The sequence below is a fragment of the Podarcis muralis genome, chromosome 4 (assembly GCF_964188315.1).
Source record: "Podarcis muralis chromosome 4, rPodMur119.hap1.1, whole genome shotgun sequence".
Classification (NCBI taxonomy): domain Eukaryota; kingdom Metazoa; phylum Chordata; class Lepidosauria; order Squamata; family Lacertidae; genus Podarcis; species Podarcis muralis.
This window is the reverse complement of record NC_135658.1, coordinates 23,471,536-23,494,491: the sequence shown is the minus strand read 5'-3', so window position 1 is coordinate 23,494,491 and position 22,956 is coordinate 23,471,536. Positions and strand designations below refer to the sequence as shown.

Sequence of the window (22,956 nt, the reverse complement as noted above, 5' to 3'; positions counted from 1 at the left end):
CTCTCTCTCTCACACACACACACACACACACACTCTTTCTCTCTCTCTGACATGATCTTCTGGCTTGTGGCCCCTGTAATGCAGGTTGGCCACTCGCATTTTATGCAGAAAAAACTTTGATTTAAAAATAAGCCATTAGTATTGACTACTACTATTTTTAAATAAAGGGAGTGTATTTCTTCTGAAATCACAGTTCATTTTGTCTTATTAATATGTCTTTTGTATCCATTCTTAATGCCCTACAAATGTTCTTTTATTTTCAAAGGCACACACTGTTTTCACAACAGTGGTGGCAAATACACATACAGAAATTCCTATGTGAATGGTTTCTTCTTCTTTAATCATAGTGGGATATGTAACTCTAGGAAGTGGAGTAGGCCTAGTGCCTGAAGGAAACATGAACCATATAGCTAAGCAAGGATTGGCCACAGCTTGGGTGGGGGGATAACTCTGTCTTGCCCTGAATTTTATTAGAGAAAGGTAGGTTATTACTGTAAAATAATATTAAGGAGTAACTGAAAGTAAAGCAAAGCATAAAACAGCTGAAAGCAAACAGGCTGAGAAATGAATCCAGTCACATGAGAAGTCATTTTACACATTTTTTATCAAGTTAACACAGCAAAAGGAGAGTAGTTCCTAGGCTTTATGTATAAGATGTCTAAAATTCGATTTTGAAAAAATCAAGGTGAAAGTAGCCAGAGGGAATACCTCAGGCAGTTAGGGCATGAAGGGTCTGAGATTGATCCTAAAGGAGTTTGGCAGAGTCTGGAGGATTAAGAAAACAAACTGCGGTTCACCCAATGGTACAATCTAACGTTGACTGGCTTTACTGATCAAGGGATGTAACTAGACATTTCCAGAGCCTACACGCAAATGTCCAAAATCCGCCCCCAGTGCAAAAGTGACTTACAGTTCTGGAACACTGCTTTTTAGTTCTGTCCCACAAACTTTTAAATACATCTCAAAAATCCTGTTTCAAGCCATACATAAATACTCCCCTGCAGTATAAACACTGAAAACTGCAGAGTAAGGCAAACTCCTCTCAACAGCCCGAACACAAATAACTCTTGTTTTTTCAGCACTACCCTGACGAGACTCAGCAAAGACCTGCATCCTAGCTAACTCTGCATGCATTAATGGCATCTTCTGTTAAAAGGATTATAGGCAGCACAGCCTGAGACCTTAGAGGCAGTACTGTGCTGGGTGGACAAATATTCTTGCCTGCTGCAAAACAGCTTCTTAAGTAAAAGGCTAGTTGGTTGGACACTCATGCATGTATGGAGCTCCTGGATAGTGACCCGCAATCACTCTCGAGGAGAGGGAACAGGGAGCACACAGGAGCTTCCTTTGTTGAAGTTATAAGGTGGGTGTTATGTGTTTGTATTTTGTTCCTTGCCAGCTTTTTAACTGGCAGTGCCTTCCAGGAGCAGCTTGCCTGCTGCACTGCAGACATGAGCAAGGGATAATTAGCTGCCTCGGAGTGCCCAAAGGCAGGGTATGCGGAACACTTCACAATCAGATCTGAAGATCAAGCTGGTGCTCAAAACCGATTTGCATTTAAGCGGGAGCCTGCTGGCACATCAATGAGGAGGAAACTGCATGTAGACTGCTAAAGGAGGCTGGATGCTGAGGGGTGAACAGCTCTGTGGCCAGCATGCAAATGCAGTGAGCTGCTGCAAAGGGGCAGGGTTCTCCTTTCCCCCTTATGCCACCCCCCAGAAAAAGGTGGAAGAGCCATACATAAGATAGCTCAGTGGTAGAGCAACTGCTTTGAATACCGAAGGTCCCAGGTTTAATCCTTGACATCCCTAGAGAAGGCAGTCTCTTGTGGTTAATAATAATAATAATAATAATAATAATAATAGACAAATAGCAACTTTTGTGGGCTTATTTACAAGGCTGGCTTAAAAGGAGCAAGATGGGCTGTTTTATTCTTCAGGGACCAATACTGGTAATCTCAAAGTCCTGAAAAGCTAAAGGGCCGAGGTGTTTCAGCATCCTCACTAGTTAACAAAATGTAATTGAGCAGTGGTGCTGGCACTGAATGACAACTCCAGTGCTCTTGGCTTTTAATATACTATATGTGTGCTTATGCTTATACATACAGTGGTACCTCTGGTTAAGTACTTAATTCGTTCTGGAGGTAAGTTCTTAACCTGAAACTGTTCTTAACCTGAAGCACCACTTTAGCTAATGGGGCCTCCCGCTGCCGCTGCACTGCCTGAGCACAATTTCTATTCTCATCCTGAAGCAAAGTTCTTAACCTGAAGCACTATTTATGGGTTAGCAGAGTCCGTAACCTGAAGTGTATGTAACCTGAGGTACCACTGTATACCTATGCTCTTGGCTTCAACACCAAGCCAGCGTTTTTTCCCCTCCTCCCACCTTCTGCTTTGCTTATCATCGAATTTGAGGAAGAATTCTGGTAGACTCCACTCCAGACCTTGTTGACGACTGCGAGGCTTTGCGGTTTTTTTAAGTGTAGTAGTTCAACCCAGAGCATAGCTGTCAACGTCCCCCCCCCCCCGCCTTTTTAAAAGGAAATTCCCTTTTTCTGAATATTCCCTTTTTCCCTCGCAAGAAAAGGGAAAAGTTGACAGCTATGATCCAGAGCTGCGCATGCTAATACAAACCTCTTCCTCTATTTGCTGTATTTTTCTCGGGAGAAATTCCGCATGCTTCGGATTGGCAAGTAGCACTCGCCCTGCGTAAATTGATCACATGATGGGGTGCACCCACGCAACTTGAATGGCAATGCCCATCAACTTTTTTGGGGGGGGTTCGCCCCCTCCAACATTTTATCGTGGAGCCAAAGGGGACTCGGCCCTAAGAATAGAGACCCGCCTCCCCTCCCCCGGGACCAATTTGGATTTCTGCTTTCAATTTTGGATGTTGCCGCCCCTCGTGATTGGCCATCAAACGTCCCAATCAAATCAAGCCACTCAATATTTCTCTCCCCCCCCCCCAAAAGAAGCAGCAAAGTTTGCAAAAACTTCGGAGGGGAACCAGGAGGGGCGTCGGAGTGGACCCTCCCCTCCCCAGCTTAGGCCCAGGCAATGCTGCCCAGGGGCGCGCGGGGCTGTTTGCAACCCGCGCTGCTGCTCGGGGCTGCCGTCTTGTGGGCTTCCCGGCAGAGCTTCTCGGAAGCGGCTGCTGCGGAGCCTCCGCCGGCGGTGAGCGCGGAAAGGAGCCTGGTTTGGGGGCCCGGCTTGCGGGCCGAGGCCACCCTCCCCGTCCGGTATTTCTGGCTACAGGCGGTCGGCAGCGACGGGCGCAACTTCACGCGCTCCCCGCCAGGTATTGCGCCGCGCGGGCGTCGGAGCAGCTTCTCCTGATTCTCCTCCTCGGTCGGCCAAGGCGCCTCCGAGCGAGGTTTGGAGACCCGCCTCGCACGAGAGACGCCCAGCGCGGACAGGAGGGCTCCCTGCTGCCCGACGGGGCCGGCTGCGCCCCGGAAGCCGCGCCTGGCTTTGCAGCCGACGTGTCTTGGGCAAGGGGCAAGCAGGCCCTCGTGAGGCGGGAAAAGACGGCCGGGCGGGGCGGAAGGGTTGAGCATCTTCATGGAGAATTTGGGGTTATTAGGATCCCCTGTGCGAGAGCTGCTGCTGCCGGTCAGTGTGGGCAATAGCGAGCTAGGCGGACTAGTAGCCCGGTTTGGCGTCGGGCAGCTTCCTAGGCATTCTTAGCACAGGCTCACATTTAAAACAAACAACCGGAAGAACAAGAAGAACCTTTTTCAGTGCTTTGCTAAATTTTAATTTTTTTAATTTAGAGTGGGTGTGCGTTATTTCTTATTTTTGACATGACACCCGGGCCTCGCCACCATCTCTGCTTGTGGAAGGTAGGCCAAAGTTGCAGGATGGAGGATGCCTGCTCCTGGATCATATTCATTGCAGAGGTTTCTTAGGTACAGTTTTGAGTCATGTTAAAAGCTGTGCAAGAGCTGGTCATAGGCATAGAGGTAGCAATGATCCCATTCCCAGATTTAGACTCTTTCATTAGGAATGGTTTCCTCCCCTTATTTATTTATTATTACATTTACATTTATATTCTGTCTTTCCTACAAGATATTCCAAAAATCCTCCCGCTTTTACTCTTGCCTCAGCCCTGTGAGGTAGGCTCGTCTGAGAGATAATGACTGCCCCATGGTTATCATGGCTCAATACAGATTTTAACATGGGACTCCCTAGTCCTAGCTTAATACTCTTAATTGCTACACTGGCTCTACATATGGTAATTATTATTATTATTATTATTATTATTATTATTATTATTATTATTCATACCCCGTCCATCTGGCTAGGTTTCCCCAGCCAGTCTGGGCGGCTCCCAACAGAATATTAAAAACACGGTAAAAACATCAAACATCAAAAACTTCCCTAAACAGGGCTGTCTTCAGATGTCTTCTAAAAGTCAGATAGTTGTTTATTCCCTTGACATCTGATGGGAGGGCGTTCCACAGGGCGGGCGCCACTACTGAGAAGCCGAACATTGCCACCTGCAAACTACTGGAAATCAAGTGTTAAAAAGAGAGGGCTGCAGAGTCTGGCTCAAACAGGCTCATGTTGTTCCATGAGTTGGGAGTCCAATACTATTTGAAAGACCACAGATATTGTTGTCCTTCCCCTCCTTTTCATCTTAAAATAAAGACTCCCTGACACCCAGCTTTGTATGTGAACGATGGGTCTATTCCACAGTCTAGTATGTTCCTTATCCCTGGTTCTGCCAGCAAGCTTTTCCTGCAAAGTCTGTTTTGGGATCATGGGCCTGGGCAAAGCTATTTTCAAGGTCACAGGGCAGGCGTCATAGTTGAAATTTAAAGGCAAGAAAGAAGGTGGTTGCGCAAGAGTGATATACTTTCACACCCTTTCAAATGGAAGTTCAAGGTGAAAATGACAAGCAAGCTAATAGCCTGCCAACTTCCTGAGGAGGTAGGATGCATCATCAAAGTGGCAGGAGCAAAACAGGCCCAACTCAGGGTTTGAGTATATTGCCAGGTCATCCGTAAAATAAGCTGCAAGTGGATATGGTTATTTCTGGTGAGCTGTAAGAAGAGCGGTTCATTTTGTACACTACCAAAAAATGTGTACGTTAGGCAGGATCGTGCTTTCGGGCACTTGGCACTGGAACAACATGGTTGGCATGCTGTTCTGAAATGGCACACTCACCAGACTTTTGCACAGGTATAAAGTTGACTGAGTAGTCAATCAACTTTCATTCTGTCCACAGTGCCAGGATTCAGACTGCTTCGCCTGCAAGCGCTCTTAACTCCTCTTCCTATTTCTGTTTGTATTACTTGGCTTTGTTTACGTTGAGATGATAGCATAGCCTAAGGTAGCATCTTCTGTTTTCATCCTTTTTTAAATTGTCAGTTTACATTAAGGCTGATTCACTCGTGATGTGGGTACAGGTTGTGGCTGTATTTGCCAGCCTGTATCAAATTCTGTGACTTTCCTGTTCTTGCATGGGATCAAAGAATTGCACACGGCTGTGTTTTCGCAAGGAAGAGTAGCTAATGCCTAGAGACATGAAAACAAGGTTATTAATTCTGCTATTGAAGTGGCATTGTAACTGGAGAGTTTCCGAGTCACAAAATATGATAGAGGTGCCTAAAATTATGCCTGATGTTGAGAGAGTGAATAGGGATATGTATAAAAAGTTTTCCCTCTCGTAATACTAAAACTCGGGCGCTTCCCTTGAAGTTGAATGTTAGAAAATGCAGGAGAGACAAAAGAAAGTACTTCTTTACAGAGCACATAGTTAAGATATGTGCTCCTGCAAGAGGTAGTGATGGCCAACAACTTGGGTGGCTTTTAGAATGGGATTAGATAAATTCACCAGTTAAGTTCATCATTGGTTTCGAACCAAGCTTTGTTCTGCCCCTCCATTGTTGGAGAAGGTGCCTTTGGGTACCAGTTGCTTGGAATCAAAACTGGGGAGAGTACAGATAGAATATAGTCAATGTGGCTATCAGCTGTTGATCTGTTTCAGCAGGGCTTATACATACATACCGTATTTTTCGCTCTGTAAGACGCACCAGACCACAAGACAAACCTAGTTTTTGGAGGAGGATAACAAGAAAAAAAATATTCTGAATCTCAGAAGCCAGAACAGCAAGAGGGATCGCTGTGCAGTGAAAGCAGCAATCCCTCGAGTTAAAAAGTACGCGATTATATAATTTATTCGATACTTACCAAAGGAGTGGAGGGAAGTCCAAGGCTCAGTTGAGACTAACTCAGTTATGTATTTTATTTATGATTTGTGAAGTGGATATAATTTGTATAAGGTATGTGGTGGATTTTTTGTTTATGTTTTTTCTGTATATATGTGCAAATATGAATAAAAATTTATTTAAAAAAAGAAAAAGAAAGCAGCAATCCCTCTTGCTGTTCTGGCTTCTGGGATAGCTGCGCAGCCTGCATTCGCTCCATAAGACGCACACACATTTCCCCTTTTTAGGAGGGAAAAAGTGAGTCTTGTAGAGCAAAAAATACGGTATACACACCCATCGTTTTATTTGTGTGCCGCATTTCTATAATAATAATAATAATAATAATAATAATAATAATAATAATAATAATAATTTATTATTTATACCCCGCCCATCTGGCTGGGCCTCCCCAGCCACTCTGGGCGGCTTCCATAGAAATCAAAAATACAGTAAAATATCACACGTTAAAAACTTCCCTGAACAGGGCTGCCTTAAGATGTCTTCTGAATGTCAGGTAGTTGTTTATCGCTTTGACATCTGCTGGAAGGGCGTTCCACAGGGCGGGCGCCACTACCGAGAAGGCCCTCTGCCTGGTTCCCTGTAGCTTTGCTTCTCGCAATGAGGGAACCGCCAGAAGGCCCTCGGCGCTGGACCTCAGTGTCCGGGCAGAATGATGGGGGTGGAGACGCTCCTTCAGGTATACTGGACCGAGGCCGTTTAGGGCTTTAAAGGTCAGCACCAACACTTTGAATTGTGCTCGGAAACGTACTGGGAGACGTACTATAGCCAAAACCATACTCAAGGCCACTTACAGCATGAAAAAATTACATAATTACAAATGTAACAAAAGTAGTCCTCAACCATAAATTTAAACATCAAAAAGTATACAAATCAAATCGAACCATTGCCACATAAATCACAATTAGGTCCAAAACAAAGATACAAAAAGTTAACAGCAACAACACCCCTCCCCAACAAAACCTCTTAAACAATGCCCTAGCCCAAGAGTCGCTCAGCAGCCTTGACTTTTGTAGCTGGAGTCAGTCAGGGCCCTGCCAGGTCAGGTGGGGGGGGGGAGACACCTCACAGCCAAGGTGTTAACTTAAAGCAAGTAACGCAGAATGTCTAAAGTTATATCTGTTTTCTTCTTCTTTAGGAAATGCACAATTTGAAGTGAAAATCAAACCCATCTCCCCCAAAGAAGTCATTCAGATCCATGTCCCTAAGTTTCTGGACAGGAACGATGGCTCCTTTCTCATGCGATATCGGTTGTATGGAAGTGTCAAGGAAGGCTTAAAGGTGGAGATTCTTTATGGTGGTGCACATGTCGCTGAATCTCCCTATATCCTGAAGGGTAACGTGGTTTAGTTTTTTCTCCTGAATTTCCAGGGCTCTGACCCACTGGGCATTGCTCAGTTGAGGTAGGGGAGAACACCTGTAAAACCGAACTGGCATGTATGTGTAGTCATCCAAAAACTTAACAGACCTTATGCAGGCAATTAACTGTCTCCAAAAGAAAAGAAGTTCTCTTGAAAATGGCTCCCTTTTTTACATTTTCAGAGATCTGGATAAGAAAGATTGGTTTAAACCAGGGTTTCCCAAACTTGGGTCTCTAGCTGTTTTTGGACTACAACTCCCACCATCCCTAGATAGCAGGACCAATGGTCAGGGATGATGGGAACTGTAGTCCAAAAACAGCTGAACACTCAAGCTTGGGAAACCTTGGTTTGAATCAAAGGAAAGTCATCTGTACTGGGGCTGATGGGAGTTGTATTCCAAAACAGCTGGAAGGCACAAGGTTGGTAAAAAACATTGATGCTGATGCTTATGAGAGTAGATGTATTGGAACACTTGCAGAGGGGCCATCTTGAATTCATGGAATATTTTATAAAGGTCATCCTCTGTCTTCTTCAGGTCCAGTTTATCATGAATATTGCGAATGCCCGGAAGAAGATGCTCAGATTTGGGAGAAAAGTCTTTCATGTCCTTCAGAGCACCCTCAGATTACCGAAGATTTCGCTGTGTTTCCTAGCATTGATCTTCAGCGGATGTTTGATGAGGTTCCACCAAGGTTTGCCCAAAAGATGGGAGCCATTGTTCATTATACTGTCATCGGCAATCGCATCTATCGCCGGTCCTTGGGGAAGTATACAGACTTCAAAATGTTCTCGGATGAAATGTTGTTGTCACTGGCGAGGAAGGTATATTTCCACAGATACTTGCTTAGTACACACTGTTAGTACACACTGGCCATGTTTGCACATCATGATAAAGCAAGGATGGCTAACCTGTGGCTCTCGCAGGTGTTCTTGAACTACAACTCCCATCATTGCTGAGCCTTGGCTGGTTGGCCCTGATGGGAATTGTGGCTCAGCAAGTTCTGAAGACCACAGGTTAGCCACCCTGACACTAAACAATGTTCTTTTTAGCACATTTGCAAGCCTTTGCCTCATATACTCCCATTCTGCCTTCAACTCCTCCCACATAGCTGCATCGCTAACTAAAACAGAAAGTGGAAGCTAAAGCAACTAGTAGAACAACATGAACTACTACTACTACTACTACTACTACTACTAGTACTACTGATTTATTACTTATACACTGCCCATCTGGCCAGGCCTCCCCAGCCACTCTGGGCAGCTTCCAACAGGATATTAAAAACACAGTAAAACATCAAACATTAAAAAATTCCATAAACAGGGGCTGCCTTCAGGTGTCTTCTAAAAGTGAAATAGTTGTTTATTTCCTTGACATCTGATGGGAGGGGGTTCCACAGAGTAGGCACTACCACCAAGAAGGCCCTCTGCCTGGTTCCCTGTAACCTCACTTCTCGCAGGGAGGGAACCGCCAGAAGGCCCTCAGAGCTGGACCTCAGTGTCCAGGCAGAACGATGCAGGTGGAGACGCTCATTCAGGTATACTATAAAGGTGTTTTGGCTTGCTTTAGGTTCACCTTCCTGATGTGGAATTTTATCTCAATGTTGCGGATTGGCCTGTTGAGCATCGGAAAGCAAACAACATTCCTGGCCCCCTGCCTATCCTTTCCTGGTGTGGGTCTCTGGATTCAGCAGACCTGGTACTTCCAACCTACGATGTCACCCATTCAACCCTAGAAACTCTGCGAGGCGTCACAAATGACCTCCTGTCTATTCAAGGAATCACAGGTAACATGGGAATCTGTGTGTGGGTTTTTTTCCAGACAGAGATAAGCATATAAGAAGTGTCTGCTGGATCTGGACATCTGTTCCAGCATCCTGTTCTCACATGGCCAGTCAGATGCCAAACAGGCAACCCTGTTTAGGGACCTTTTTAATGTTTAATAGGTTATTGTATTTTAATATTCTGTTGGAAGCTGCCCAGAGTGGGGAAACCCAGCCGGAAGGGCGGGGTATAAATAAATTATTATTATTATTATTATTATTATTATTATTATTATTATTACTTGAAGCCCCAAAGCAGAGCCTGTGTGCAATAGCATCCCCCACACCTGTGATCTCAGAATCCAGCATTCCAGGGTGGATTAAAATCAATGTTGTTTTTTAAAATAAAAATCGGATTTTTATTTTGTTTAAATCAGATTTTTTAAATTTAAATTGGATTTTTTTAAAAAAAATTAAATAGGGTTTTTAAAATAAAATGCTTTCAGAGGAAAAAACTTTCTAAAGATAGTTTTCTATTTAAGTTACATTATAGTCCAAAGGCTATTCATCAGGAAATAAGGATTTGTTTTAAGTTTTTCATGTGTACTAAGTTGTTTTTTAAAAAAATGTTTAACCACATCAGTTAACAAACATGGATACATATGCTATAATGTTATTGTTTTAGTTAAATAAATTGTTTAAATTATTAAGGAAATGATTATTTTGCTCCTTCCAATAAAGTACAGCAGAAAAGTTGTCCAAGTATAAACAGTTAACTTATTAAACCTCGCAATAATTTCATAATTATCTGTCTGTGTATTTCTAATAGTATAACCAAATCAGTAATTTTTGATGTAACTGCAAAAACTACTCTGAATATTTATTATTCCAAAAATGAAACCTTCATCTGGTTGTAAATATTAAGATTATACCAGCAAGATTGAGTCTTTCTGTAAAAAGTCTTACAGACTAGTGATTTAAATCAATTTCATTTAAATTAAATCCACCTTGCTGTATTCAGAGACATAGTGCCTCCCGTAGCAGAGGAAGAATAGTATTTTGAACATTGATGGGGGGGGGGGTGTCCTTAGCAAATCTGCCTGGTTGAAGAAAAATAATACTGCTTGCAAAGTGTAATCTCTGGAGGACAAATATTAGGCCTCCCAAGTTGCTTAGGGCATTTTGGTGTGCTGGCTGGGGCTGATGGGATTTCTAGTCCAAAACATCTGGAAGGCACCAGGTTGGCAAAGGCTGCATTAGGACTTCCAAGATTTCTGTTCTCCCTCCTCCTTTATTCTATCACCCGTTAATTCCAGGACCTGCCTGGGACAACAAAACGGAACAAGGCTTCTTCAGAGGTCGAGACAGCCGGGAAGAACGGCTTCAGCTGGTGCAGCTCTCCAAGGAAAACCCAGAACTGCTGGATGCTGGAATAACAGGTTACTTCTTCTTCCGAGAAAAGGAGGCGGAGTTGGGGAAGGCTCCATTGATGGGGTTCTTTGACTTCTTCAAGGTATACCGCCTATCTTGCTAACACCGAGAGGAGACAGACAAATGTCCTTGTTTTTCGTTTCCCCTTGAAGCTCTGACTTGAGAGCCGGTTTCAGTGTTAAGGAACATCCTGTCTGGAAACTAGTGCCTCACTTAAACGTGCAATATTGCATACTTGTTTTTTTTTAATAATACTTTTTATTGATTTTAACATATAAATTATAATACATACCACAAAACGTTATCACTTATACAGTCTTTTTGGACTTCCATCAGCACCTCTGATGATCCACCGTTTCAATCACTTCTTATGCATTTCTTAACTTTATATTACCTTTAAATTTCTTAACTAATCATCCTCCCCCTTATCCATTTTTGCAATAATTCCAATAATACTCCTCACAAAACTTTTTGCAAACCTACAAACGTCATCTGATCTTCACAAATACTTTTCAAATAATCCGTAAATTTACTCCAGTCTTCTGTAAATCTCTGGTCCCGCCGATTTCAAATCCTTCCTGTTAGTTTGTCCAGTTCTGCATAGTCCATTAATTTCGTCCTCCATTCTTCTTTCGTCGGTAATTCTTCTTGCTTCCATTTTTGGGCCAATAATATTCTTGCTGCCGTTGTTGCATATAAAAAGAGCTTACATTCCTTTCTATTTATATCACTCCCTACAATGCCCAGTAAAAATGCTTCTGGTTTCTTTATAAATGTATATTTCAACGTTTTTTTCATTTCATTATATATCATCTCTCAGAAGCTTTTTACCTTTTTACATTCCCTCAATAGTGCATACTTGTGTGTTTTACTGCGATCGTATACCCATTGACTATCATTTCCTGCAGCTTCCATGCATCAAAATACATGCCTGTGTGATCATCACACCTGAGATTGTGTATGTGGGTTGTGAGGTAGGAATTTTGGAGACTTTGAAGCAGCCTCCGTTTCAAAATGGACAAAAAAAGATAAGGATGGCGATAAGTCATGTGGACGGCATATTGCCTCCGGTACCACAGAGTCAGTAGGTCTAGGAATACCAGTTGCTGGAGAGAGGTATTGCACTCATATCCTGCTTATGGGCTTTCCATAGACATCTAGTTGGTCACTTTAGAAGCAGGCTGCTGAATTAGATGGTCGTTTGGTCTCCTCGCAGCGGCGCTTTTATGTTCCCTTTGAAACATGAGATGTTTCCTTTATACCACTTCAGGCTTATTTGTACACCCAACACAGTGTACAGTGGTACCTCAGGTTACATACAGTTCAGGTTACATACGCTTCAGGTTACAGACTCCGCTAACCCAGAAATAGTGCTTCAGGTTAAGAACTTTGCTTCAGGATGAGAACAGAAATCGTGCTCCGGCGACGCGGCAGCAGCAGGAGGCCCCATTAGCTAAAGTGGTGCTTCAGGTTAAGAACAGTTTCTGGTTAAGTACGGACCTCCGGAACGAATTAAGTACTTAACCTGAGATACCACTGTAGTCTATTCTGGCCGGTAATAGCCCTCCAGGATCTTAAAGAGAGGTCTTTCCCATTGCCTTCTACCTGATGCTTTTAACTGAAGATGGCGGGCACGGAACTGTTCACCTTGTGCATGAAAAGGATGTGCTTTTACTACCAAGCTGCAGTTTCTCTTTCTGCCCAGGGTCCGACCCACACAACCCCAAGCACTTCCTTGCATGTACAGTGGTACCTCGGGTTAAGTACTTAATTCATTCCGGAGGTCCGTTCTTAACCTGAAACTGTTCTTAACCTGAAGCTAGTAGGGCCTCCCACTGCTGCCGCGCGATTTCTGTTCTCATCCTGAAGCAAAGTTCTTAACCCAAGGTACTGTTTCTGGGTTAGCAGAGTCTGTAACCTGAAGCCTATGTAACCCAAGGTACGACGGTACTGGGCCTCCTTTGATGTCAAGTTCTGGTTGTCATTTTACTCATGTCGCAACAGCAGCTGATCCCGCAGACCCCCAGAGTTTTCGGTAGGGCTTATCCGATGAGTTGCTTCCTGTGGTTTGAAGGAGAGCTCAGAAAACCCCCTTGTACATGGCTGGAGTTTCCTATCAGGTACTTCGGATTGCAGCCTCAGGCTGAAAGATGACCAGAAAACAGATAGGGTTTGTTGCTGTTACCCAAACTGTGAAACGATTTGACTTAGCCAAGGGTGCAGTGCTTGATCCCAATGCATGCTTGTTTCATGCTGGTTTCCTCCTCCTCCTCTCCCCTTAGTACAAATACCAAGTGAGTATAGATGGCACAGTTGCAGCCTACAGGTTTCCCTCCCTCATGCTGGGGGACAGCCTTGTGATCAAGCAGGCTTCGCAGTACTACTAGCACTTCTATAAGGAGCTGGCGCCGTGGACCCACTACGTTCCCGTTAAAAGAAACTTGGAAGACTTGCTGGAAAGAATAAAATGGGCCAAGGTAATCATCCTCGCTGCAGAAGAAAACCTGGGTATTATATAATTTTTTCCCAAAAATTTTATTGGTTTTTACAATATTAACGACAAACAAAAGCACAAAACGAAGAAACATAACAAACATAAATCATAACCTTATTGAAAATAACAGTTATTAACTTTGTAAAGCGACTTCCTCGTTTCCCCTTAGTTGAATTTCATTGCAAATCCTTATAACGGTTTTCCAAAACCCAAGTTTTATACACTTTAAATTGAACATTAACATCTTTAAATCTTCTCCTTATAATATTCAACACATTATTTTATCAGTTAACATAAATACAATCCTAAGCCCATTAAATATCTGGAAGCTATTTCCGATTAGTTTAGCTTAACAAATTTAGCTAAATAATCATTAAATTTCTTCCATTCTTCGTGGTATTCCTCCTCCTTCTGGTCACGGACTCTTCCGGTTAGGTCGGCTAGCTCCAAAAAGTCCCTCATCTTCATCTGCCATTCTTCTACTGTTGGTAGTTCTTGGGTTTTCCACTTTTTAGCTAACAAAATACGAGCCGCAGTTGTGGCATACAAAAATAGTTTAACATCTTTCTTGGGCATTTCCAAACCTGTTATTCTGAAAAGCTGGGTATTATAAATTGCAGCACCATTTCCCAGCTGTAGTCTGTTTTAAGAAAACATGAGGATAGATAAGCCATGTTCCTGCTATCCTTATAGGAATAATAATAATAATAATAATAATAATAATAATAATAATAATAATAATATTTTATTTATACCCCACCCTCCCTGGCCAGAGCTGGGCTCAGGGCGGCTAACACCAGTAAAGTTACAATAAAAACATAATGGGGGAAAAGGGGGAAAAACAATTTAAAATACTGGTTAAAATAAAATTTAAAATGTAGCCTCATTTTAATAGTAGCCCATTTGCATCAGCACCCAAGCTCAGCATCTTTCAGCTTCTCCGGATGTGATAGGATGAGCGTCCAGCAGAGTTATGGTTTGGTTCTCATAGCTTTGAAAACCTCCCTATGATGGAGTCACAAAACCACAGCTGGCAAGTTGTAACTGCCAGCCCACAGTGGAGTGTGTTCACACTCCTTGTGGTTTAGGTAGGAACTGAGACTTACGGTAACAGATGAAGAGACAAGTGTAGTTGTTTAAAAAATACCAACCTTCCAAAAGTTCTAATCTGGAGAAGAAGGAGGGAAACACTAAGAACTTTGAAACATAGCCCCAGAACTGCAAAGTACAAATTCGCAATTGTGTTCTTCTGTATCTTCAATTTAAGCCGCATTTCCTTGTATTAACAGGGATGGGTCTATTCTTCAGCTCCGTGGCACATAAATGCGTAATGATTATATGGGTGGAAGAAGACAATTACTGCTCTGTGTTCTGAGTAACCAAATCCGTGTGAGAGATGTCAAACCTGTCTGTACACTGAGCTGTTGCTTGGGCAATAAGGGTAGCTTTCCTGAAATTAAGAAATCCCTCTCTCTAACTGTGCCAGGCTGCTACTGATGCTTGGGGGAGGATAATGTCATTAAAGCTTTGGATAAAGTGTGGGTAAAAGTATGAAAAGACTGGAATTAACTTTGGAGGCTCTTTCTGTGTGTAGGCTTGTACAATACAGTAGCTGTCCATAGTTTAGCATTTCTGCAGCTGCTGAAAATCTGAGCGCCCCTTCTTGCTGAACACAATCACATAAGACTCCTTAGTTGCTCTATTATTTTATTCTTATGGGGTATTTATATCCTACCTTACTAACAGAAGTTCTCAAGGTAGCTTACAAAATAATACAATACAATACAATACAATACAATACAATACAATATTGTTGTTTAGTCGTGTCCGACTCTTTGTGACCCCATGGACCAGAGCACGCCAGGCACTCCTATCTTCCACTGCCTCCCACAGTTTGGTCAAACTCATGATGGTAGCTTCGAGAACACTGTCCAACCATCTCGTCCTCTGTCGTCCCCTTCTCCTTGTGCCCTCCATCTTTCCCAACATCAGGGTCTTTTCCAGGGAGTCTTCTCTTCTCATGAGGTGGCCAAAGTATTGGAGCCTCAGCTTCACGATAATATAATTATAATATAATATAATATAATATAATATAATAATATAAATATACAATTAAATAGACAGTAGCAGTACAGTAGTTCCTACAACAGCTGAGTCTCCTGGCCAAGTACTAATGCTTGAACACAGTTTATTCCTATTCCTTAGGAAAATGATGAAGAAGTCAGAAAAATTGCCAAGGAAGGGCAGGCAGCTGCAAGAGAACTACTGCAGCCTCATCGGTTTTATTGCTACTATTTCAAGGTGTTCCAGGTTAGTCCGGATTTCAGTCTATGCTTATGCTCTTCCGAACCATGCAGTCCACTCTCTTTCTCATGAAACTTGATCGTGGGGGTCTTAAAATGGTTGGCTTTCACAGCAAACCAGGATCTGCAACCATGGTTTGCTCCTGCCTCACTAACCATAGTTTAAACCAGAGACGGGCCACATACCCTGCTGCGAGGTTGTTGAGGAGCCAGCCACACATGAATAATCGCACAATCATTTCTCTTGCTAAATGAATCAGAATGAAAGCTCATTAAGGAGTGGTGTTGTATAATGTCCCCACAAACGTCTAAGCTCAATAAACAGGGTAAACATGCTGGAAATGACCAGGGTTGTGAAAGGGAGAGATGTTTTTGTTTTGAATAGTCTGCTGTTGTTTCAGTTTCTTTCCAACCTGTTTTACGTATTTCAGAAATATGCTGAACGCCAAGTTGGTAGACCTGAAATACGGGATGGGATGGAATTTGTACCTCAGCCTGATGACAGGACTTCAGTCTGCAGCTGCCACAGGAAAAAGCCTTCAAAGGAAGAGTTATAAGTAACCCTGCCAAATGAGATCAAATATATAGCCTGTTGCAAGAATGAGGCAGGACCTAAAATCACATTTAACACTGTGGAATCTGGAACTAGCTTGTACATGGAGACATATTTACAATTCAGTCCTACAGCGTCTGTTCAGAAGTAAGCACCATTCAGTTTGATGGGGCTTGCTTTTGGCTAAGGGTGTGCTGGAGTGTTGTCTTGGATACCTTCCTTTGCTCTGTTTCCTCTACAAGTTGCCATGTGTGCCTTTAAAAAATCTGAACAGAGAATATATAATGGTGAGGAAAGTTCTCAGACAAACTGTGTCCTTCACTTGCATGAAGTGTTTATGGGGCTAGTTTTCTAGATCACTTTCAAAGCACTCCACATAATTTGTCTCCTTGATCCTCGCAGCAGCCAGTTAAGGCAGGTCAGTATTATTTGCTGTGTAATACAACTAGGGCTTGAGGGCACCCGAGATTATCAGTGAGTTTACACCTAGAGTGTGATTATGAACAGGGTCTCCGCAGTTCACACACCCTCCCTTAGCGACTTTACCAGCTGTCTTGGCATAGATGCTTAATTTTTATTAACGATGGGGAGAAATTGCTCTGTTTCTTCATATTCCTTTTCTAAATCAGATCCTGCTGTTTAATGACTGAAACTCTTTCAAGAGCAGTTCTGCACATTGTATAGAATGAAGTGGTAGAACTATGGGCTGTTTTGTTAATTATTTGTTGGGTTTAGATCCCACCCTTCCTCCCAAAGGGAGCCTAGGGCAGCATTACCAGGTGCATTGGTGTTTGTGGGGGGGGAGGGTACCACATTTCCCCATGTAAAAACAGAATGACTCCCTCCTTCAAATATCACTTCAGCTACGAATTCTGTAAGCAGCTACTAACCCTGAGTCTCAATTCCCATCTGAATCGGTGGCTTTGCGTGTAAAAAGGTCATAGGTTCAGTCCCAAATTATAGGATGCCACATAGCAGAGCTTGAACAAGACTTTAGGTTAAAGCTGTTAGCTGATTTTTAGCATAGTCCAGGGATAGATATCCTGTTCCCCTCCTGATGTTGTTGGGGACCAACTCCCATTATATCTGATCATCAGCCATGCTGGATGAAGGCTCGTGGGAGTTGGGAGTCCAACAACTGGAAGACTACGGGTTCCTCATCCCTGATACAGTCAGTGCTGAGCCTGAATAATTGATCTAATGATGTAAGGCAACTTGCTCTGAAGGAGCGTCTCCACCCCCATTGTTCAGCCCCAGACACTGAGGTCCAGCTCCGAGGGCCTTCTGGTGGTTCCCTCATTGTGAGAAGTAAGGTTACAGGGACCCAGGCAGTGGGCCTTCTCGGTAGTTGTGCCCGCCATGTGGAATGCCTTCCTGTCAAATGTCAAGGAAAGAAACATCTATCTGACTTTTAAAAGACATCCGAAGGCAGCCCTGTACAGGGAAGTTTTTAATGGTTGATGTCTTATTGTGTTTTTAATATTTTTGGGGAGACGCCCAGAGTGGGTGAGCCAACCCAGTCAGAGGGGCGGCAAAGAAATAATAAATTATTATTATTATTATTCTTTGTAGGAAGTATACAGAGGGGATACTTATCTCCCCTGAATTTCTTAATATTCTAACCTCTGGTGTGTTTTCTAGGCCACTTAGACAAATGAAATGTAGGTGTGCCATAAATGGCCTTGCAGACAGGTGAACTCTTAATGTTGTTGAGCAAGTGTTGTACATGTATGAATCTGTCAATGGAGTTAGTGTTGTTATCATTAATGCAAGTCGCATCTTGTATTTCAGAATAGGCACCTACCTCAAAGTTGCCTCCCGGATCTTTAAATTAGGTCACTGTGTAAAAGCCCTGGAGTATCTTTTGAAGTTGCTGTGTAACAAGACTCCACCCCCCACCCCCATTAACAGGAAAGGAAAGCTTGTGTAAATCTGCCAATGGAGCTCTGTCGTGGAATTGAACCACATCACCTATGAAGTTAACTGTTCATAATTCCCTACCACCAGAAAGGCTTTGCTTGGGGTATCATTTAATCAAAATATCTGCTGAACCTAAAAAAGAAGAAGAAACTTAAGTTGATGGAAGGCAAATGTAGCTCTTCTAGGTGCACAGAAAATATGTATACAGTGGTACCTCGGGTTACATACGCTTCAGGTTACAGACTCCGCTAACTCAGAAATATTATCTCAGGTTAAGAACTTTGCTTCAGGATGAGAACAGAAATTGCGCAGCAGCGGCGTGGCAGCAGCAGGAGGCCACATTAGCTAAAGTGGTGCCTCAGGTTAAGAACAGTTTCAGGTTAAGAATGGACCTCCGGAACGAATTAAGTACTTAACCCGAGGTACCACTGTAGTGAGAATCAGGCAAGCACAGACCTACCCCAGTCTTTCTAGGTAAAGGTAAAGGTACCCCTGCCCGTACGGGCCAGTCTTGACAGACTCTGGGGTTGTGCGCCCATCTCACTCAAGAGGCCGGGGGCCAGCGCTGTCCGGAGACACTTCCGGGTCACGTGGCCAGTGTGACAAAGCTGCATCTGGCGAGCCAGCGCAGCACACGGAAACGCCATTTACCTTCCCGCCAGAGCGGTCCCTATTTATCTACTTGCACCCGGGGGTGCTTTCGAACTGCTAGGTTGGCAGGCGCTGGGACCAAACGACGGGAGCGCACCCCGCCGCGGGGATTCGAACCGCCGACCTTTCGATCGGCAAGCCCTAGGTGCTGAGGCTTTTACCCACAGCGCCACCCGCGTCCCTCAGTCTTTCTAGAGCAAACCTTAATTCATATTTATCAATCCACCACAAAGCCCCGTTTGTCACACACAGAGCCAATGAACTGGTGTGAGATTAATCCTTGATGGTATTAGTCCTTGATGGTATTGGCTACATATGGATATATTTTAATTTTACACCAGGGATGGGGTGAACCTGTGGCCCTCCAGATGTTTTTGGACTCTCCGCTCCCATCAGGCCCAGAATACATGGCCAGTGGTCAGTGATATTAGGAGTTAGTCTCCAAAACTTCTGAAGAGCACAATCTTCAGGTTCATCATCTCCGATATACACCATGCCCAGATTTATAAACGAACTCCTTTTTGTAAGCAGTGGGTGACTCTGGTAAAGTTCTGTTTTGGTGACACTTTCATCTGGATTCCAGATGCCCAAAGCCAATAAGTAAATTAGGGGAGCTGCTTAATTTAAAAGGTACCGATATCATACTTGGCAAATAATCCTGTGGATGTAGGTTTGAGGAGAAAATGAATCATAGCTGCAGTCCCGCCCAATATTATGTTCTGTGCAATCCTCTACACATCTATTCAGAAGCAAGTCCCATTGAGTTCAGTGGGATTGAATTCCGCACAAGTGCTGCAGCTGTTTAAAACTGCATATAAGATGGATGTAAGCCTCACTAAACTACTTGCAAAGGATTGGGCTGCATGTCCCATTGATTCCAATGAGAAAATGTAACACGTTTTACAATGCAATCCTATTCACATTCACCATGTTTTCTTGTTGCTGACCTAATACAGCATTAGCCAAATCTACAACATCAGCAATAGCATCCGTAAGTCAGGGTTGGTTGTTTTAAAGCAACATGGACTCATTTCAAACAACAGCTTTTGTTTGTGGTATTATTACTAACCACAAAAGTTTACATTCCTTACGTGTTTATAGCATTCAGTCCGTTTATGACTGATTCAAAGGTCCTTCAGATCTGTATAGCAAATCAAGATCTTCATCTAAAACTTCAGCTTTTTCTGGTTACTTGAGTTTATGTTTCTGGTTTCTCATTCTTGAAAAATTTGGATTCTCTGGAATAAATCATCTGGAAGAGAGTTTTTCAACCTACGCTGCAGTTTTGTTCCTTGTGTTTCGTAAAAGGGCACTACCACAATATAAAGCACAGGGCAGAAAGCAGGAGACCTGCCTACAAGCCTCGTCTTGAGCAGGCCTGCAAAGCTTGTGACTCACCAAGCCAAACAGAACACGCCAGACATGTATTGTGGATGTCTAGTTCCTTGACAACCCCATTTTTGTACTCTGTGATCTATGTAGTTAAGCTAGGGGGCGCCTGTAGGCACCGGTGTAACTACCAGTGCCTTTTATGGTGTCTGCAAGAGTCAGCAAATCTCTTCTCCAGAATCCACAATGACAGAGAGGCTGTTTGCAACTAATAAAACAGAACAAACCCACCACCAATGCACTGTTATTGCATCAAGGTTATTTGCAATCTGTTATTGCAGAGTACAGCCACAATATAACCTTTTGCAGGCGTAAAACGGTATTGAAAGCTGGATCATGCAGATCTGCCCCAATGGCATCATGAACGCAAGTACTCATGAATTAACAACAACAACAAAAAAGAATCTATGGAAGGGAAGGGCCCAAATAGTCACACACAAGGAAAGGGAAGAGATTGAATGACAAGAGCAACATTTATCTTAATGTTATTTGTGTATATGATTCATGCTTTCATATGAAATAAGCTAAGGTCAGTGTGAACACTTCCGCTACTTTTCATGGAAGCGGGTTTCCGAGTGACTCGGCAACAAAACACTTCAGTTTCCTTGAGTGATTTGTTCTAACCAAGTAAGAACATACCCTAGACTGGGACTGCTTGAACTTCTGCTTGAATATTGAAACGGGCTTTGAACATTAACCTTTTCACCTATTTTGTGTGCTTCAGCCCTTGTGAGCACGACAAAGCAAGAGCTGAACTCTGATCTTTGGTTTGTCTGAAGCACTGTTCTTTGGTTTGTCTGAGTGTTTTTCCCTCCCCAGCTGCTGAGAACAGTTTGACTAGTTTCATTTTATTTTGGGAACATGCAACCTCTGCCCTTACCAAGACTGCTGGGATGCAAGACACTTTCGTTGCTAAGGGCTATACCTAAGATCAAACAGAGCTTCAAATAGGTAGTTTGGCTACTTCATATGCAGACGAAGAGCCTATTTGTCGCTCTTGTCTGTGATTTATCTTTGGCTAGAGAAAGCTGTAGAGACCAAAATGGGAGAGACATATTTTAATGCAGCTTGGACAGATGAAGGTGTCTGGTTTCACTGTTACACATGCACCATGGCATTTCTTCTCTCTCTGCTCCTCCCAGCAGTCATTACTGCTCTGGTCACTGTTGCGGACACACAACCTGACTGTCTCCAGGCACTGTGGTCGTCTGCAAGGGATTCCCACACGGCGGGGTTGATGTTGCCAGCCTTCATATCACATTTGCAGACATCTTTATAACGCAGTCAGCCTGCCAACAGGCCTGGTATCTGAAGCCAACTCTCCGTAGCACATCCTTGGGGATCGTGCCGTGTTCCATTCTTTGTACATGACCAAGCCATTGTATAAATCTCTAAGACATGTGTGAACATGCCGGGAAGGTGGGCTTGGAAGAGCACGTCTTTGAGACTGTCCTGCCATGTGATGCTCCAAATCTTCCTGACACAACACATATGGAAGTCACTGAGAATTTGCTTCTGGCAGGTGTAAGTTGCAGAACGCTCAACATGCAAGCCTGGTAGATCTTCATCTTTGTATTGTTTGTTAGCATCACATTCTCTCATATCCTTTTGGAGTGGTGTGCTATTGTCATAGCTACATTACCAAAACTATCCAATCAAGTGTTGACTGGGAGGCTGCTATTTATGGTGGAGCCCATCTACCACCACCAGCATGTGGTCACCAGCACTGGTGCATGGAGTGCTGGTGACATCCTGACCCAAGATTTATTTCAGACAATTTACTGGAATTCAACCACATAATTAAGTATCCAGAGAGCTAGTGTGGTGTAGTGGTTAAGAGCAGTAGACTTGTAATCTGGTGAACCGGGTTCGCTTCCCTGCTCCTCCACATGCAGCTGCTGGGTGACCTGCGGCTAGTCATACTTCTTTGTAGTATCTCAGCCCCACTCACCTCACAGAGTGTTTGTTGTGGGGGAGGAAGGGAAAGGAGAATGTTAGCCGCTTTGAGACTCCTTTGGGTAGTGATAAAGCGGGATATCAAATCCAAACTCTTCTTTAAGTGAAGATATTATTTGTTTTTGTGGCTGTGAAGAAGTCTTGGAAATTGGAGAGGTGGGGATGGCTAGTGAGATGGAAGCTATATATACATTACGGTAATGAAAAACATAAATACAAGCAGCAGAAGCATATTAAATGGCAAATTTTGCAGAGTTTATTCAGACTACAGTGGAGATGGTAAGGGCTTTATAATGTGCAGTATTGGTTAACTTACCGGTAATTAGGATGCAACAGAGCGTATTCACAGCTCTGGTTATAAGGATAAGTCCTTTAACCAGGACAGTCGTTCCCAAACTCCCCCCTCCCCCCACATGAAAACTTGTTGGATCACTTAATGACATTTTCTACCTGTTGTAGCAATTGTAATGCACTGTGCTAGACACTGTGTTTCTGAACTGTATTTTTATTGTGTCTTTTACTTCTTACAACAAATTGAATTCCACAGAATCCAAAACGTAGATGAATACAATAAAATAAAGTATAAGAAACAAAAGTAACATTTAAAAAAATCAATATAAATATTTAGTGTGATGGATATGTCGCCTCCAAATCCACAGGCATGTTGCACACCAGCTGAATGAAGCTCTGGGCTGCTGGTAGCCTGTTGACCAATTTGAGAACCTCTGAACTTAATTAACTAAGAATTAATGCCCCTTAATTCTTCCCTGTTGGAACTATCTAGGAGTAATTATAATTGACCTGGGATAGACATGCTAGATCTTCTTGTGGTTTCGGAGGTGTGTTATTTATGGCGTTGCATATTCCACCTTTTCCTGAGGGCTGAGGATAACTCATCGCAATTTAATT

The 22,956-nt window shown here is 43.2% G+C and overlaps 1 protein-coding gene across 3 annotated transcripts; it reads left to right on the top strand.

Moving 5' to 3' along the window:
- Positions 1-2,964: 2,964 nt before the first annotated feature.
- POGLUT3 (protein O-glucosyltransferase 3) lies at positions 2,965-19,977 on the top strand. Of its 3 annotated transcripts, none has more exons than XM_077927052.1 (8): positions 2,965-3,297; positions 7,368-7,565; positions 8,126-8,412; positions 9,158-9,374; positions 10,667-10,789; positions 13,064-13,258; positions 15,481-15,585; positions 16,010-16,042. In XM_077927052.1, the coding sequence occupies exons 1-6, from the start codon at positions 3,057-3,059 to the stop codon at positions 13,177-13,179; spliced, it is 1,182 nt and encodes a 393-aa protein (XP_077783178.1). In that variant the 5' UTR covers positions 2,965-3,056; the 3' UTR covers positions 13,180-13,258; positions 15,481-15,585; positions 16,010-16,042. The 3 variants fall into 3 exon arrangements, with proteins under 3 accessions (XP_077783178.1, XP_028582063.2, XP_028582062.2); XM_028726229.2 differs by lacking the exon at positions 13,064-13,258 and adding an exon at positions 18,898-19,977 and having other exon boundaries at positions 2,966-3,297; positions 10,667-10,863; positions 16,010-18,525; XM_028726230.2 differs by lacking the exons at positions 13,064-13,258; positions 15,481-15,585 and adding an exon at positions 18,898-19,977 and having other exon boundaries at positions 10,667-10,863; positions 16,010-18,525.
- The last annotated feature ends 2,979 nt before the right edge of the window (positions 19,978-22,956 follow it).

Bases quoted from the DNA above. Each gene is read 5' to 3' on its own strand.
- POGLUT3 (XM_028726229.2), top strand. From the start codon at position 3,057: ATGCTGCCCAGGGGCGCGCGGGGCTGTTTGCAACCCGCGCTGCTGCTC. The intron at 7,566-8,125 runs GTAACGTGGTTT...TGTCTTCTTCAG, and splicing joins ATCTCCCTATATCCTGAAGG to GTCCAGTTTATCATGAATAT. The intron at 9,375-10,666 runs GTAACATGGGAA...CGTTAATTCCAG, and splicing joins GTCTATTCAAGGAATCACAG to GACCTGCCTGGGACAACAAA.